General features: G+C 37.2%; 1 protein-coding gene across 3 annotated transcripts in view; it reads left to right on the top strand.

Annotated features, from left to right (window-relative positions):
- Positions 1-16297, top strand: part of LOC143856918 (bromo-adjacent homology (BAH) domain-containing protein) — a 32532-nt gene extending 16235 nt beyond the window's left edge. For 2 of the 3 annotated variants that reach the window (XM_077367170.1, XM_077367169.1), the window contains exons 5-8: positions 6002-6085; positions 8915-8974; positions 9070-9159; positions 15755-16297. In XM_077367170.1, coding sequence (XP_077223285.1) covers positions 6002-6085; positions 8915-8974; positions 9070-9159; positions 15755-16036 — 516 coding nt within the window. In that variant the 3' untranslated portion in view covers positions 16037-16297. The remainder of the gene's footprint in view (positions 1-6001; positions 6086-8914; positions 8975-9069; positions 9160-15754) is intronic. The other variant, XM_077367171.1, reaches the window with a different exon arrangement.
- Positions 16298-17285: the final 988 nt, after the last annotated feature.

Below are 17285 nucleotides of genomic sequence, written 5' to 3'. Positions count from 1 at the left end.
TTTGTGCATAAAAATGTACACACAACTACTAACTGCTGCCCTGTTTTGGGGTTCAAAACATGCACTTAAAATCACTATGTTTCTGTCCAGATTGAAGAGGTTAAAATCACACAAAAATTGACCCAAATGCTGCTCAGATTTAAGGGGTTAAAATCACACAAAACTGATCCAAGTGTCGTCCAGATTTAAGAGGTTAAAATCACACAAAACTGACCCAAGTAATGAGGTGATACACGTCAACCATTTATCCATCCCAATATATAAGACCGATCTAAATAGTGGAGTAAATGCATGCACCATTATTTAACATGTTATATACTCATAGTACTGTATACTAAAACTCATTTTGATAGTCCGATACACACAACACGGGTGAGATTGGAAATTACCAAGAAAGTTATTCAGTTGCTCCATGTGCATGAGATTGGAAAAATACGAAGAAAAGGAACTCATTGAACAACGTTATGCACATATCACCGAGGAAATGTAAAAAGGAAATCTTTGAATACTCAGTGCTCATAAAAAGAAAGCAATCAATGAATGTCCTATAGGTGTAGTACTGATAAGATAAGATATACTAAAAAACTATTTAATGGCTTATGCATACTGTTAAGATAGTGAATACATAAGGTATACAAAAAAAAATCATTTAATGGCTTATGATTTTATCACTGATGGGATAGGGAGTACATAAAAATCATTTATTGGCTTACACGCATGTCGCTGATGAGATAGGGAATACATAGAAATCATTTAGAGGCTTATGCGTATATCACTGATGAGATAGATGCTCTCATAGGGATGTCCAAGTGCTGATGAAATTAAATGGGTTTATACACATTACCACGGAAATTAAAAGATTCAGCTACAATTTTATATGCGTACATGTGCTGGCAAAATTTATGAATTTATATATGCTAATATTTGAACATGCGTACACAAATCACTGATTCAATGGGTATACTTTAGCTAACAAATCTCGGGTTTATAGGACTGTAAGTATATACACTTACACATTCATTAAAAGGATTATTGATTTTATAAATATATCTTTAACTGCCAAAATCTTGGATTTAATAGTCATACATATATACACATTGAAAATTAACAGTGTACATACACAAAATCATTTATTTTCTACGTATACTTTTAACTGTCAAGATTTTGGATTACTGCTAATACCCATACCCATATTAAAATCATTGTTTTTAAATGGTTACACACTACTGTCAAAATCTCTTGATTGGTATGGATACGTATAGGGTATACCAATTTTAAACAGTACATCCATACGAAATTTATGGGTTTTATGAAACACCCTAACTGTCGAACATTATATATATATATATATATATATATATATATATATATATAGAGAGAGAGAGAGAGAGAGAGAGAGAGAGAGAGAGAGAGGAAAAGGATTGTACGCTCGAGCGTACAAAGCTTATGGTACGCTCGAGTGCCCAATCACATGGATCCCACATTTTTTGTGGTGATCCAAAGCATTCATTTGCAAGGCCCTATCATAGATAGGGTGTGTACCAAAAATCAGCTCCATTGAATCATCCTAACCCCTCCAAAAGTGGAGGGCAAAAATGGGCAGATTTGTGGACAAACAGTGTCTGTCCATTTTGACCTTCACAAATGGATGGGTTAGGATGATCCTATGGAGCTGATTTTTGTTACACACCCCATCTATGTAAGGGCCTTTCAAATGAATGCTTTGGATCATCCTAACAAAGTGGGCCCACATGTGATTGGGCACTCGAGCGTACCATAAGCTTGGTACACTCGAGCGTGCAATCCTTTTCCTCATATATATATATATATATATATATATATATATATATATATATATATATATATATATACTGAAAACTAAGATCTCACATGCATGGATGAGAAAAAAAATCAAAATCAACCCTAGAACTAAAGAAAACCATGATTTAAAACATAGAGACAAGGGCACCAAGGTACTTACTTGTTTGATAACGAAAGGAACAAGGGAGGTTGAAGTGATATGATTGAGTGAGTCTCCTCCTTTGCCTCTCTCTCTCTCTCTCTCTCTCTCTCTCTCTCTCTCTCTCTCTCTCGTTCTTAAAAACTGGGCGTGAGAGAGGGAGACCACAATGGTATATACCCCCCCCCCCCCCCCCTTTTTTTTGCCACTTTCCTAAAATTCCTCATATGATTCAAGGGTTTTGATTGGTTGCCTATAACTTCCAAATCTAAGTGATATATATCAAGAGAGGTGATGTAGCTAATTTGTTAGGGTTTAAATTTTTAACAATAAGGACCAAAAAAAAAAGAAAAAGATGCGCACAATGAGTTGTGTGCACGATTCTCCCATCAGTGGAGATCGTGCTAATGTCCACAATATTAGGAATCTTCTATTTTATCTCTCATTCACTCCTTTTTGATTGGTCAATAGATATTCCCAATAATATCTCAATATACTTTAGATTTTTAGATCATATTCCAAAAACAATCAGAGAATATAACTTATTTTAGGTTTTGAACAAATTGAAAGTGGGCCCACACTCCATTTGGGAGTGTACGCACGTTTCCCCATAAAAGGGAAAACGTGGGCCTCTTCCTCTTAATTCTAGCCTTTTGTTTTCCTTGTTTTAAGTGATATTTTCCATGGAAATTTATTTTTACGAAAGTCTTCTATCCTTCCCTCATTTAGAGAATTTAGTTATAACCTTTCAATAGCCATTGATTCTAAGATCAATGGATCTAAGTTAATCAAAGGGGAAAACGTGACTAAATTTTTAAGATCGAGTGTTGATCAAAGATGGATCGACGATCTCCACCCTCGAAAATATGATCTAATGATCCAATGGCCTAAATCTTAAGGTTTCCACAATCATTACAGTATCTAAGCTCACCCTTGCCAATATTCTCCTATAAGATCAAATCAATTTTTATGGCTGCTACAATTCTTTAGTTGCTCTTGTTGTTCTTTTAGCTCTTCTTCTTTGTAATCTTTGAGAACCATCTCGGTCTCTCTTTATTCAATATATCATATCACTATTTCAAAAAAAAAATGGTTGCTACAATTCTTCCAAAGCTATGAATTTCTCTTTGAAGATACAATTGTTTTCTTTCCTTCCAGACATGCTGTACCATAAGGAACAAGGCACCCGTATTGATGTAACACCAAATTGTTTGATAATTACCTGCCAAAGAAGATACAAGAAAGGGCATTGTACTATTATATGATCCAAAGTCTCCTCGCAAAATATACACCAACTTGCAAGATGGACTCATGGAGGGAAAAAATGGGCAGAAACACTGTTTGTCCATTTTCCCCTCCAACTTTGATTGGGTTAGGATGATCCAATAGGGCTGATTTTTGGTACACACCCTATCCAAGAAGGGCCTTCCAAATGAATGCTTTGGATCCCCCAAAAATGTGGCCCCCAGTATGGTTTGTGAGCCATGCACATATAGCTTATCTGTGCAGCTGCAAATACTTCATTTCCTCATATATATATATATATATATATATATATATATATATATATATATATATATAGAGGAAAGTTTTTCTAGTTGGCCGACTAGAGAAGCTTCTCTAGTCCGCCGACCAAAAAACACAGTGGTCCCACATTATTTGGATAATCCAAAACATTCATTTGATAGGCCCTCACATAGATAGGGTGTGCCCAAAAAAATCAGCTGCATGGGATCATCCTAACCCTTTGATTTGTGGAGGTTAAAAATGGACAGATTTGTGGAGTTTATAAGCGTCCATTTTAACCACTATAAATCGAAGGGTTAGGATGATCCTATGGAGATGATTTTTTAGGCACATCCTATCTATGTCAGGGCCCATCAAATGAATGCTTTGGATCATCAAAACAACGTGGGCTCACTATGTTTTTAACCTCCAATGTCCATTTTTAACCTCCACAAATCGAAGGGCTAGGATGACCCTATGGAGCTGATTTTTTGGGCACACCCTATCTATGCCAGGGCCCATCAAATGAATGCTTTGGATCATCCAAACAACATGGGCCCATTGTGTTTTTGGTCGGCAGACTAGAGAAGGTTCTCTAGTCGGCCGACTAGAAAAACTTTCCTCATATATATATATATATATATGTGGGTTAAGTGAGCGTACTCGACCGAGTAGATAAGCTTATCTACTCGATCAGTCAAAAAATCGTAGGGGCCCACATTTTTTGGGTGATCCAAACCATTCACTTGAAAGGCCCTTACCTAGATAGGGTGTCCACAAAAAATAAGCTCCATAGGATCATCCTAACCCATCCAACAATGGAGGGAAAAATGGGTAGATTTGTGGACAAACTGTCTGTCCATTTTTTCCCCATTTTTCCCTCCACTGTTGGATGGTTAGGATGATCCTATGGATCTGGTTTTTTGTGGACACCCTATATAGGTAAGGGCCTTTCAAGTGAATGGTTTGGATCATCCAAAAAATGTGGGCCCCCACTGTTTTTTGACCGACCGAGTAGATAAGCCTATCTACTCTGTCGAGTACAAACACTTTTCCGTATATATATATATATATATATATATATATATATATATATATATGAGGAAAAGGATTGTACGCTCGAGTGCCAAATCACATGGGTCCCACATTTTTTTGGGTCATCTAAACCATTCATTTGCAAGGCCCCATCATAGATAGGGTGTGTACCAAAAATCAGCACCATTGAATCATCCTAACCCCTCCAAAACTGGAGTGCAAAATGGGCAGATTTGTGGACAGTGTCTGTCCATTTTGACCTCCACAAATGGATGGGTTAGGATGATCCTATGGAGCTGATTTTTGGTCTGCACCCTATCTATGATGGGGCCTTGCAAATGAATGGTTTAGATGACCAAAAAAAATGTGGGACCCATGTGATTTGGCACTCGAGCGTACCTAAGGTTAGGTACACTCGAGCGTACAATCCTTTTCCTCATACGAGGAAAAGGATTGTACGCTCGAGTGTACCTAACCTTTTCCTCATATATATATATATATATATATATATATATATATATATATATATATATATATATATATTTTTTTTTTTTTTTTTTTTTGGGCCGACCAAGCAGATAAGGTTATCTGCTCGACCCTCCACAATCACTTTTCCGATATATATATATATATATATATATATATATATATATATATAGAGAGAGAGAGAGAGAGAGAGAGAGAGAGAGAGAGAGAGAGAGAGAGAAAAGTGTTTCTAGTCTGCCGACTAGAGATCATTCTCTAGTCCGGCGACCAAAAAGCATGGGTCCCACCTTATTTGGGTGATGCAAAGCATTCATTTGATGGGCCCTGACATAGAGAGGGTGTCCACAAAAAATCAGCTCCATAGGATCATCCCAACCCTGTGATTTGTGGAGCTTAAAATGGACGGCTATAAATCGGCACAAATCTGTCCATTTTTTAGCTCCACAAATGGAAGGGTTAAGATGATCCTATGAAGCTGATTTTTTGTGGACACGCTATCTATGATGGGGCCTATCACAATCCTATACATGAAGTTAAAGGTGTAAAATACTTTAAGTATCAATGCTTCCATTCTCAGTTTCCTTGCTGAACACTGAACTGGGAAAGCAGCTTTAGAAGACGATCCCTCCATCCTCTCTCTCTCTATTGCGATATTTAGTTTCTAGATTTTTTCTGAGCTAGTACTTCTAGATTACAATGCTAAACTGTGTGACATGAAAGCCTTTAGTCTTTCTAGAGTATATTAAGGCGCCTGCTTGTTATATGGCCTATGATTTGCTCATTATTTTCCGATGATGTAATTAGTTACGACTATTATTGTTGCTTAGAATAACTAATTATTTACCGATGATTAATTAGTTACGATTATTAATGTTGCTTAAAATAAATTTTTATGAGAAATTTTCTCATTATATATTTTATTCTTAATTTTGCTTAAAATAAGTTTTTAAGAGAAAACTTGTCACTGTTGTTGGTGCCATTCAATTGTACTAATTGTCTCAAAATGTTTTGCAGAAGAATGAATTATTAGCTAGACGTTTGCTCCATAAGGAGTTGGAACCTTCAGTGGTTCTGAACATGTCGCCAAGTGAATTAAAGGTACGATATGCCGGTATCTTGGTTCCAAATATTAATTTTCGCTCTCTATTTATTGTCTAATTACTAATGTGCTTAGTGCTCTCCTTGGTTCTAACTTCTAAGATACATTAATCCCAAGTCAACTGCTGGATGCTTTTCAATACATACAAATTTTATGTGCTTGTTCTTTTGGCTTACTAGTAAGAAACCTGTGCGATGCACAGGGCATTATAGATGGTTTTTTTAAATTCATACACTTTAAGGTAATATTATAAATATTTGGAAATGTTTGAAGGTTAGAAATTTATTTTAGATTGAAGAGAAACACATAAATGTAAAATAGGGAGTGTAATCATCAAAATAAGGGAGTGATCGTCCACTTAGTAATCCATACATACCACAATTTGTATTGCCACTTGGAATTTTTTAGTCCGTGGAGAAATGGGGTATTCAGAGTTCGAAAAAAAAAAAAAACATTGCACTTCTCAAGATCGCGCTCTTTGCATTATAATTTCATTTTTTTTGTTATTTTTCCTTTCCCCCTTTTGGGTTCTTACTATAGAGTAATAAAGAAAAAAAAAACATTATCAATAAAACAATTAGGCCCTGTTTGTTTTGGATTTTGAGAATAGAAATTGAGCTCAAAAGTGACTATTATACTCAAATTATCCCTACTTGTTTTGGATTTTGAGATCTGAAAGTGAGTCCAAAACTAATTATTGGAGTACTAATTGAACATAAATTTACGTCCAGTAATCAGTTTTGGACTCATAATCGATTCTCAAAATCCAAAACATACAGGCCATTATGCATCTTCTAGGGAAATAAATGTGCACAAAACATACAGGAGAGAAACCAAAAGAAATAAGGAGTGTTGGTTGTCATTATTTTTATGGATGGCAATTGGCCAATGGCCCACCCAAATGCACTCGTGATCGGGTTTAGTATGGTCAACCCCCAAGAGCTAGGTTGGGGTAGTTAGAAGAATGAGCTCAGGCAGACCCAAATGAGCCCACATAAATGGATGATCTAAACAATTTATCTCCGGTGGCAAAAAAAATTATGAATGGTCTAGATCATTCACTAATGTGGGAGAGAGAGAGGCCCACTTATCCCTGTTTTAGCAGGACTCCATCTCAGCCACATATGAACACCAGAAGGATCAATGAGAGAGAGAGAGAGAGAGAGAGAGAGAGAGAGAGAGAGGACTCCAAGGAGATCGTTGTTCCATTAGGAAAGAATACGACTTTTGTGGAGCGAGGGAGATTTGGAATAGAAAAGATAGGCAAGAAAATAGGAAACCATTCAGAATACGTAACTTACACGGTTTATAGTGTTTTTTATGCGTTTTTTATGGAGGATGACACGTAGGATCGCATTCTGGATGGGGGGGCTGTCCACGTGGGCGTAAACAGTGAAACCCCCATCCTGCTATATTATAATAGATTCCTCCCAAAAAAATGTGGTTTCTTTGTAAAATGATTATTCTCAACATTCTAGATCATCATTTTTGTGAATTTGAAATGCTGACAGCCAGATTATTTCTCTACGGAAGATATGGGTATAAGCGTTGAGTGCCTTCAGTTATGTTAAGGATCATCTTTATTGTTGATTTGGATGCTGCCAACCAGATTTTTTTTTTTTTGTTGAAATGGACCAGATTATTTTTTTTTAGGGAGGGTATTATTGTATTTGGCAACCCTTGGACTTATGTTGGATATGTCAACTTAAATTGCAGTGCCGTGTTTTTTTATCTTTCTTGTGCCGTTTGTTTCTCTGTGTTTTGAGCCTGTTGTTATATTATACAATACATAGTCATGATAGGTTCCATCACTTATCTCACCTATGGGTGGCATAGTTGTAATTTATGCCACATTTGTAATATATAAACTAAAGAGTGGAAGCAACCTTCTTTGACCAACACATAGTCCCTTTTCATCCATTCTTCTTCTTCATTACCTTCTCTTTCCTCACTTATCTTACCCTAAACAAGTAACAGTCTGCATTGTTGTATTTCCTAGAATGAAGAGATAAAAGTCCAGAAAATATGAGGTTATTTTTTTTTTCAAACGAAGTCCACAAAATAATATCAGTCTTTATGATATGTTCAGTGGGTCACCATTAGGGATGCTGCCAATCAGTTTAGTGTAGTTCGAAGTATATGATTTGCCTGAGATGTACAGTATGGTTAGTATGTATTATCCCATGGTGTTCGATTAGGGAAACCAGGTGCGCTCTCAAGTGGGGGCTAAGAAGATCAACCCAAAGCACCGACTGGTATTTAGGAGTCAGAATAAATCATAATCCATGTGCCCTGAATTTAAGAGGCTAGGTAAGCCCAGTCTCTGCATCATTTTATTTACTGAGCTTAGGCAGCTATGATGCGCAGCTTCAGGAAACACATTGAAATGAAGTGTAACAAAGCTTCTACACTCTGGATCCCTGAATTTTCTAACTGTCCATTCCTTAGTAGTTATACCAGGGTCAAGAAGAGAGAATATTGCATGTGGGTTTTGTTATATCAATTGGAACCTGCAAGAACATTGAATATTTATTTGGAGATCCAGAGCACGGGGAATTTATAGTGTTTTTTTGTCCGTGAGTTCTCCCTCTGTGTCATCTGTGCCTATAATATATATTACAATGAGTTCTGACTTATGACCGAACCATTGGATCTTTGATTCCATGGGTTTGCCATAGCATGCCCACTGGATACACAGCTTTATATACATGCTTATCTCCACACGTTTTTAATACTTGGTTATTTTGTTTCAATAATGTTTGCACCTTTTGGTTGCGATTTATTTCAACTGTATGTAGATTCTAATGATTGTTTCCTTTTCTTTTCAGGTTGGTCAAACTGCAGAGGAGAGAAAAACCCAGGAGCCTGAGATGGTGGAAAGCATGCAGGTCACAGATTCAATCTTCAATTATTTTTTATGTCTAGTATTGTTAGATTTTCCTTATCAATCTGTGCTTCAGCATTTTATTTGGAAATGAAACAGATGACGGATGCTCGTTGCTCGAGTTGCTCAGAGAAGAGAGTTGGTGTCGCGGACATCATCCAAGCTGGAGGATCTAATGATCGTTATTTGGTTAGCTCATTTTGTCTTATTTTGTTGCCTTAAAGTATTTTTCCTGAATTTTTATTTAAGTTGGATGGCGTAAAAGCTGAGGCAGATCAAACCATAATGCAAAATTAGTATTGCTTTTCACATGAAAGAACCCATTATTCTTTTTTTTATATTGATATCCAAAATCACTTGGTTTTTTCGTAGATGGCTCTAAATCATAGTAGCCGGAAACTCATTGGGCGGGCGGGAAACTTGTTTCCCCTAAAACTCACGTAATTAAAAATTTGGGGAAACGTTTCCAAAATGTATGGGAAACATATGTGAAACGCGCGAGAAACGTATGCAAAATCCGTCGAAAACGTATGCGTAACGTGTGGGAAACATGTGTGAAACTTGCGAAAATTATTTTGAAAAAAAAAAAAAAAAAAACTAGGAACTTATGGAATCGATATTAAATAGGAAAATGATAACATATATTTTTATAAAAATAAAAATAAGAAATATTCAAATAGAATTTTGAAATTAACATATTTTAAGTCTACAAAATCATATATGTCGTGCCTTCATTGATCTTCATGTGTGTAACATTGACATTTCTCTATCGTTTATGAAATATTTGTAATGCGTTTTCTAAGACGTTTATCAATGCATTTCTCATACTATTTTTTATTGTTTTCCCGTTTTTTGTTTCCCCTCTATTTTTGTCTGTTTCTGTTTCAATGTTTGCTTCCTTAATTTGTTTCCCACCCTAGTAACTATGCTCTAAATCCTTGTTTTAGTCAATATTGTATGGAAGCTTCTCATACCATTAGAATTTCTGTCAATTGATGCATCTTATTCATCCTTGGCTGGAGATGGAAATTAAGATTGCTTATTAACGCTAAAAATGCAACTTAAGCTTGCAAATCACCAATTTAAACTTAAAAAATAATCCCTCTCTCACTTTTGTGGCCTACCAACTTCAGACGTCAATTTGTTGGACAATGTTGGTTACTTCGTTTTGATTTTCAAGTAATTTTTAAATTCTTATCTTCATTTATTGAGCAATGTAGAAACAAAATTTTAGATTTCAGTTTTGGTTTAGCCACAAAAAAGGAAACATTTCAATTTCAGTTGAAGATCTCAATGGAAATACTGTAAAATCGCTAAAACGTATGAAAACATATGCAAATGATAGAATTTTAAGATGAAACTTGAGGACATGCTAGAATAAGCACAATACACCCTTAGAAACCATCACATAAGCAAGACCAACATCTGTAATATTTTTATTTTTTATTAAAAAAAATTACTAAATTTTATTGATAAACTATTGTACAACGCTTCTACCTAATACACAGATGGGACAAGGTGTCCCAAAGAGTGTACGCAACAGAAACCTCCGCATATCCCATCACCAACTCCCCTACACCTCCAACGTCACATTTGATAGGGTAGCATGTGTCCGTATGAATCACACACACCCATTGGGCCTAAAAAAGATCGTAACGTGGGTCTGTCTGAATCCGAGTCACGAAATAACTGCCGATACCTCTTGGAACTGGACTGCCTTAGGAACTTCCAAAGTTGAGCGTGACTCATCAGGAGTTTGCCACCGTGGAGAAACTCTATGAACTCCATGCCCTTTTATTTAATGATAGTTCTTCTCCAATTGCTAAGTATTTCTCTTGTATAATAATTAGAGAGTCTTGACATTCCTTCCCCATAGAATGAGATCAATTTTGATTTCTATTTCTTTCCAACGCCTCTTTTTTTTTTCTGCTTGAATATGTGATTATTCCTTTCCTTCCATATATGTTAAAACAATGTGTAGAGGCACAGTCCCATAGCAGGTAGCACCTATACCAACCAAATGGTCCACCACACCATTTAAGAATGATACACTTGATTGATGTTTAGAATACTCAAGAAAGACCAAAACTTTCGATAACGAAGCACCATAGCCCAAGTTATACGGATTCTTCTCTCATGCATAATGTACACAAACTGGAAAGATGTAGATATCTCTCTTTGAGACAATCACTTGTGTTGATCTTTTTGGCGCTACCGTCCAAGCAACGACTCTCCCACGAGGAGGCGCTGCCAATTTCCATGGCCTTGCATAGCACATATCACCTCTGTTTCCCCTAATTCACATGTGAAAAAACAAACGAGTAGAAAATAAACCTTGAGTATCAGGGTCCACACTCTACGGCCATGGATGTGAGGTGAGCAGTAATATGAGCTAAAGAGACCTGGCAAAGATTTGAGGCTTTCTATTTCACTATCCTTTAGGTTTCGCATAAACCCAATGACCCAATCCATAGTTCCATGCCCCAATCCCCCCCCCTCCCTCCTTTCCATGTGGTCGCACACTACCGGTTGGTAACACGTACATGTTTGGAAACGCATGGCACAAGATCAACCTAAAATCTTGTTCCCTCTCTCGTCCCCACTCTAAATCTAACTAACGACTTATATCGGGATCTAGGACCACAAATGGACTTTCATGCACCCGAAGCTTTTCCTAAAGAAAGATTTCTACTCTCCAATCTCCCCAGCCCCGCACATACTCGTCGCCAATAATTTTTTGTCTCAAGGCCTATTTTTTCGTCGCTGAATTGCCATAGCCATTTACCCTATAATGTCGTGTTTCACAATCTTGTTTTTCCTATTCCAATGCCGTCATGTTTCTTTAATGTACGTACTTTCTTTCAATTTATAAGATCTTTTAAGTATTTTGCTCGCCTCGCCTCCTTCCCATAGGAAATCTCTTCGTAGCTTTTCAATTCTTTTTGCCACCTTCATCGAGATTCTATATACAGACATAAAATATACCGAAAGGTTTGGCAATGCCGCTTTGATGAGAGTGATCCTTCCCCCAAAAGATCAGTGCCTATTTTCCAAGAATTAAGTTACCTTTCTATTCTTTCCACTTCTGAATATCTCATAGAGATGTATGTGGTACTGCATGTCCCAAGGGTGAACCAAGATAAGGGATGGGCAATTCCTCATTCATGTACCCTAAAGCCAAAGCATGTTCCAGTACCTCTTCATTCTTCTTGTTCCAAAAGATAAGTATTGTTTCTGAGAAGCGAGTTTCCTTTCATTTCTTTCCACTACTGGATCCCATATAGATGAGTGTGGTTCTCAATGTCCCAAGGGTAATCCAAAATAAGAGGAGCAATTCCTCTTGTCTGTACCCTAAAGCCAAAGCGTGTTACAATACCTTTTCATTCTGCATATTTACTCCTATCAAGTTCTTTGAGAAATTAAACTCTAAATCAGACATCATCTCAAACCCTCTAAAAATTTTGTTCAAACTTCTTACTTTTCAATGCCCTCCTCGAGAAAGATGAGCTTATCATCTACAAACTGTAGATGAGATGTAGTCCAAGAAAATCTGCTCTTCTCCAAACCTTTGATATAACCCCATTGTTTTGCTCTAGATCTAAGGGACCTTAGAGCTTCCGCAACCATAATGAATAAGTACGGAGATAGAGGGCACCTTGTCTGATGCTTCTCGAACTCCCAAAATATCCCACCGGGGAGGTTGGCGTAGAAATACAAGTCTTCATCCTCCTCCATTTTTCCTCAAATCCAATATTTTCTTGTATTAGGTCGACAAAATTCCAGTCAACATGGTCATAAGCTTTCTCCATATTGAATTTGCAAATGAAATAAGCTTTCTCCATATTGAATTTGCAAATGAAATAAGCTTTCTCCATATTGCATTTGCAAATGACACACCTTTCTCACCACCCCCTTTTCCTTGTATCAATGACTTTGTTGGCATTGAGTATTCTGTCTAAAATTTGTCTACCTTCTACAACTGCCCTGTCGAATTGTGATATAATTCCCTCCATCACTACTTTAATTCTTCTCGCTAGTACTTTGGCCAAGATTTTGTATGCATTGTGCACTAAACTAATAGGCTTAAAGTCTTAAGCTCAAGTGCCCTTCTTTCTTCATAAGAAGAGTAATTACGAGTAGGCTATGATTTTACCGACAGTTCAAATTTTTAGCGGACATGTATCGACACTTGTAAACATGCTACCAGAACTGTCTTAATGTGGGCTTGTCCTGACATTATTATACCATGTCAAGTGAAATACTATTTATTATCGGATATTGTGTTTACCTGATGACATAGAATGGATCTAGGGAAGGGGTTGTCTAATAGCTTTTATTTCAGGATAATTATATAGATCTAGAATTTCTGGCCTGTTGGGTTGATTGGTTTAAGAAGATTGGATCTTCTGGTATTAGGAAAGAAGGTAGGTAAACGATAGGTTAGAAAATAGATGGTTGTGCAATGTCCACGGTTATGGGGAGATCTGTAAGTATGGTGAAAATCTGGGATTTTATAACAGATCATGAATCTACTATAACAGTTCTTGGCTGATGGGTGGGGCAATAGGGCTCAGGCTTAGGGACTGGTATAAGATTTATTGGGAAATAGTCATTAGGTATAATTTTAGTGGACTGTTGTTAGTATGATAGACTGCAGTTATTTTTTTAGGCAAGAGGTGACGTTCTTGCAGCAATTAATATAGGTAGGTCGAAGGTTTCAACAGGGTGAAAACTGGTGTACAAGACGGGGTTTTTAATACTCTTGTAAGACTGCTTTTTTCCCCCAAATCAAGGCAGTTTAGGACAAATCTGGGATGTTTGCAGAACAGATCTGGATAGGTAATGGTGTTCGCAGATTTGGGTTTGGATTCTTGGATGGCCACAATGGTGAGAGGGGTAAGGAATTGGTCGATGGGGCGCAGGTAAGGAACTGTTTGTGTCAACAAATTTACAGCTTTTGAGTCTGCAGGAATTTCAGATCAGGGCTGCCTTGGGAGTGGGTTTCGAGAATTGAAAGTTAAAGAGAAGAATGAAGAGGAATAAGAAAAAATACTCTAGGGTTCGTAGGAATCTCACCTAGGTTGAAGCTTCACACTCAAAAAACAAAAGAAAGATAGGTAGTTAAGGTTGGAATCACACCAACCAAAACCCAAGGCCTCGCACTAAGGGGCTCCTAGTAAGGGTGCAACTTGGTCAGGTTGAACCCGAACCCGACGGGTTCAACCTGATTTTTCATCGGGTTGGGTTGGGGAATGCATGGGTCGGGTTAGGGTTAGGGTTGAAAAAACTCTAAACCTGAAAATAGTTCGGGTCAGGTTAGGGTTGGGTGTTTGGCAACCCGACCCGACACAAAACCCGAGAATTTCCTTTTTCTTTAAAATTTCAATATTTAATAATTACCATATTATGTTTTGCTGTGGGAATTCGTGTCGACATCAAGCTGAGCACGGATCGAATCAAGTGATTTCTTCTATTTTAAAAAACAACCTAGCAGCCAGTTTTACTTAGAGAATTATCAAAGCTATTGCTTTTCTGATGTGCCTCTCCTAGGGCAGCCAGTAGCCAGATAATATATTAAATAAAACTCCTCTTCCCTGTAGAAATAGTTTTATTTCTGGTACCGAAACCAAATCTATCTCAGAAAGTTGGGGCCATTTATCAGTCAAACATTCTAAAACCCTCTGCTCAAACCTTCTGGAAAAAAAATGAAGAAAATGGTTTCTTTCTTTGGCCTTTTGGTTGTTCTTCTCACCGCTATTAACATGGTCATTGGAGCTTTGAATATATTCAAAATCGGAGATGCAGAAGGTTGGAAAAAACTCAATGAGAACCATACAGAAATTTACAACCCATGGGCTGCCAAGATCAGATTTGAAGTTGGCCATTCAGTTTATTTCGAGTAGAAAGAGGATGACTCTGTTCTTGAGGTGGATACAAGTGGCTACTACCATTGCAATACAAGCAATCCTATCACAACCCTTTCTACACAGCCCCTCTTCCCTAATTAAATGGTTTAAAGTCTACACAGCTCCTCTTCCCTGAAGAAATGGTCCTCAGGTTGAGGTTGGGTTAGGGTCGGGTTGTCATTCATCGGGTTGGGGTCCGGGGTCGGGTCGGGTTAGGGTTGACACAATACCTATTCAGGTTGGCCTGAACCCGACACGCGTTGCACCCCTAGCTCCTAGAAATCACATCATAGAAAGATCAACCATCACACCTTGAGAGTGAAGGCCTTGTACCCACGATTTTGCATAGCAGGAAAAGGATTTTTTTTTTCTTCATTCATTCATCATTCCATGGCACAATAGAAAAAGTGCCCTAAGACTACATATATTTAAGAAAAGAACGAGAAGTAGAAAAATTTTAAACCCTGAGCAGAATGTTTGCACTTATTTGGGTCTAAAATACTGTCTAATGACTTAATAACCTCTCTCCACTTATAATTTTCATAATACATGTGGCCTATTTAAAACACTCATCACTCAAAAGAGCATCGTCGATTTTTATGGAAAATACTTTACTAACCCTCTCTGACTTGAAAAGAGTTAAATAACACTATAAACAAAATAAAACTATTTTTAACACTAAAGACAAAAACAAATGGCCACTTCTTAACTTTTCTATTCTCCATGGGCCACATCTTCTCCACATTCTTAACTGCAATTGTCAGTGATTTTTATGAATTTCCAGAAGGTGTGCCGGGATAATAGTAGAATAGAACTTTTTAATAAACTGCTCACTGACCTACTCCTTTTCTTTTACTTGTCCTGGTTTCATAATACAGTTAAAGTGTACTGCATGCGGGAATTCATGGTATGCTTCTCGAGACTCTATCTCTCCATTGACAGCTACCCCAAATGCTGTTGGAAATGTAGGCACCGCCCCGTGGGCCACCGCCAAGTTCGAAGATGTTGAGAAAAAACTGGTGAGTCCCCGTGAATCTGAAAAACCTTCACCAGATATTTTCAACAAATCAAGAGCAGCTTTGTCCGTGTTGGAATCTCAAAAATCGCTCAACAGATCAAAAACTGAAGATCCATCTGTGCCTCAGGGTAACACCGATTAGAACCCACATCGATGTTTTTTGTTCTTGTACAGTTTTATCAGTTTTTTCTTACATATATTTCACTTCTTTTCTTTTCTTTCACCCTTCATCTAAAATAGTGTTTCTTTCTTCCCAAACAAAGGGTGTTTTGGTTGTACGTCCGAATTGCAGATAGGGATTTTTTGGATTTCAGTTCATGTCTAAATTGCAGTATGAAAAGGCCTCAAATTGAACCCCAAGTTCCAACTTTGGTGTACAGCTAAATGCAGACTAAAATTTCTACATGCCCTTGCACTTCTACTTGCGTTTTCTTTTCTTATGCAGCTGCATGCTTCTTGGATTTTTTTTTTTCTGCCAATATGGTGGCTCATCTTCATGCCACTGTTAAACCTTGGGTTTGTATTGGCTGTGCAAAAAGATAGCTTATTTTCATGCCAGTTTTAAACCTCAACATGGTTGTATTAGCATCAAAACTTTTTTTTATGGGATAATCAGAGAATTTTGTGGCATTTCAAAAAGTAGGTGCCATGGTGGTAGTTTGGATGTATTTTAGCTCAAATCATTCTCTTAAGACTACTGAATCTCAGGTGACTATCACACTCGTTTGGATATATGTTTAAAAAATTATTAGAAAGTTTTTTTCGAGGGCTGAACAAAGTTCAACATTTTCCTAACAAATAGGGAAAATTTGTAATCCTGGAAACAACTTTCATAGAAAATGAGCTAGCCATGTCCCTGGAAAACTCATTTTCAAAGAAATTTTTTACCTTAGATCTTACCAACCCTAACATAAACATTCTAGGGGGAGCCTATCGACCGAAGCACCTATACTTTACTTGCCGCCTTGACTCCACTTTCGAAAAGATCCTATTACACAAGTCTATTGTTAAAGGAAAGGGAAGAGAGATTGAAAGGAACGAGAGTAACTTTTAAACCAGCCAATGAAATGGCAGGGAGGAAAAAACTAGTAAGAAATTTTAATCGAACGAGTTCTGTAAACTCTTTCAAGGCCTTTTCAGAAATTTTAATCTATCGAGTTCAGTAGGCTCTTTCAAGGGCTTTTCTATGTAAAATTTGAAATGGGTTCTCGGAAATGGGTTCTCAAACATTTCTTTTTGGCCTCTGATATTTGCACTGTAATGTTTTGATAATGGGCCTAACTCCCCTTGTCTTTTATTATTCAATTGGTTGGCAAGAGCTTTTTGGAATTTGTGACGGCCAATAAAATATAAGAGACAAGGGAAGTTCGGTCCATTATTAAAACATTACA

The sequence above is a fragment of the Tasmannia lanceolata genome, unplaced genomic scaffold, assembly GCF_043159265.1.
Source record: "Tasmannia lanceolata isolate RefF3 unplaced genomic scaffold, GAP_Taslan_0.1 ptg000024l, whole genome shotgun sequence".
In the NCBI taxonomy this organism is placed as follows: domain Eukaryota; kingdom Viridiplantae; phylum Streptophyta; class Magnoliopsida; order Canellales; family Winteraceae; genus Tasmannia; species Tasmannia lanceolata.
This window is presented reverse-complemented; position numbering and strand designations above follow the sequence as displayed.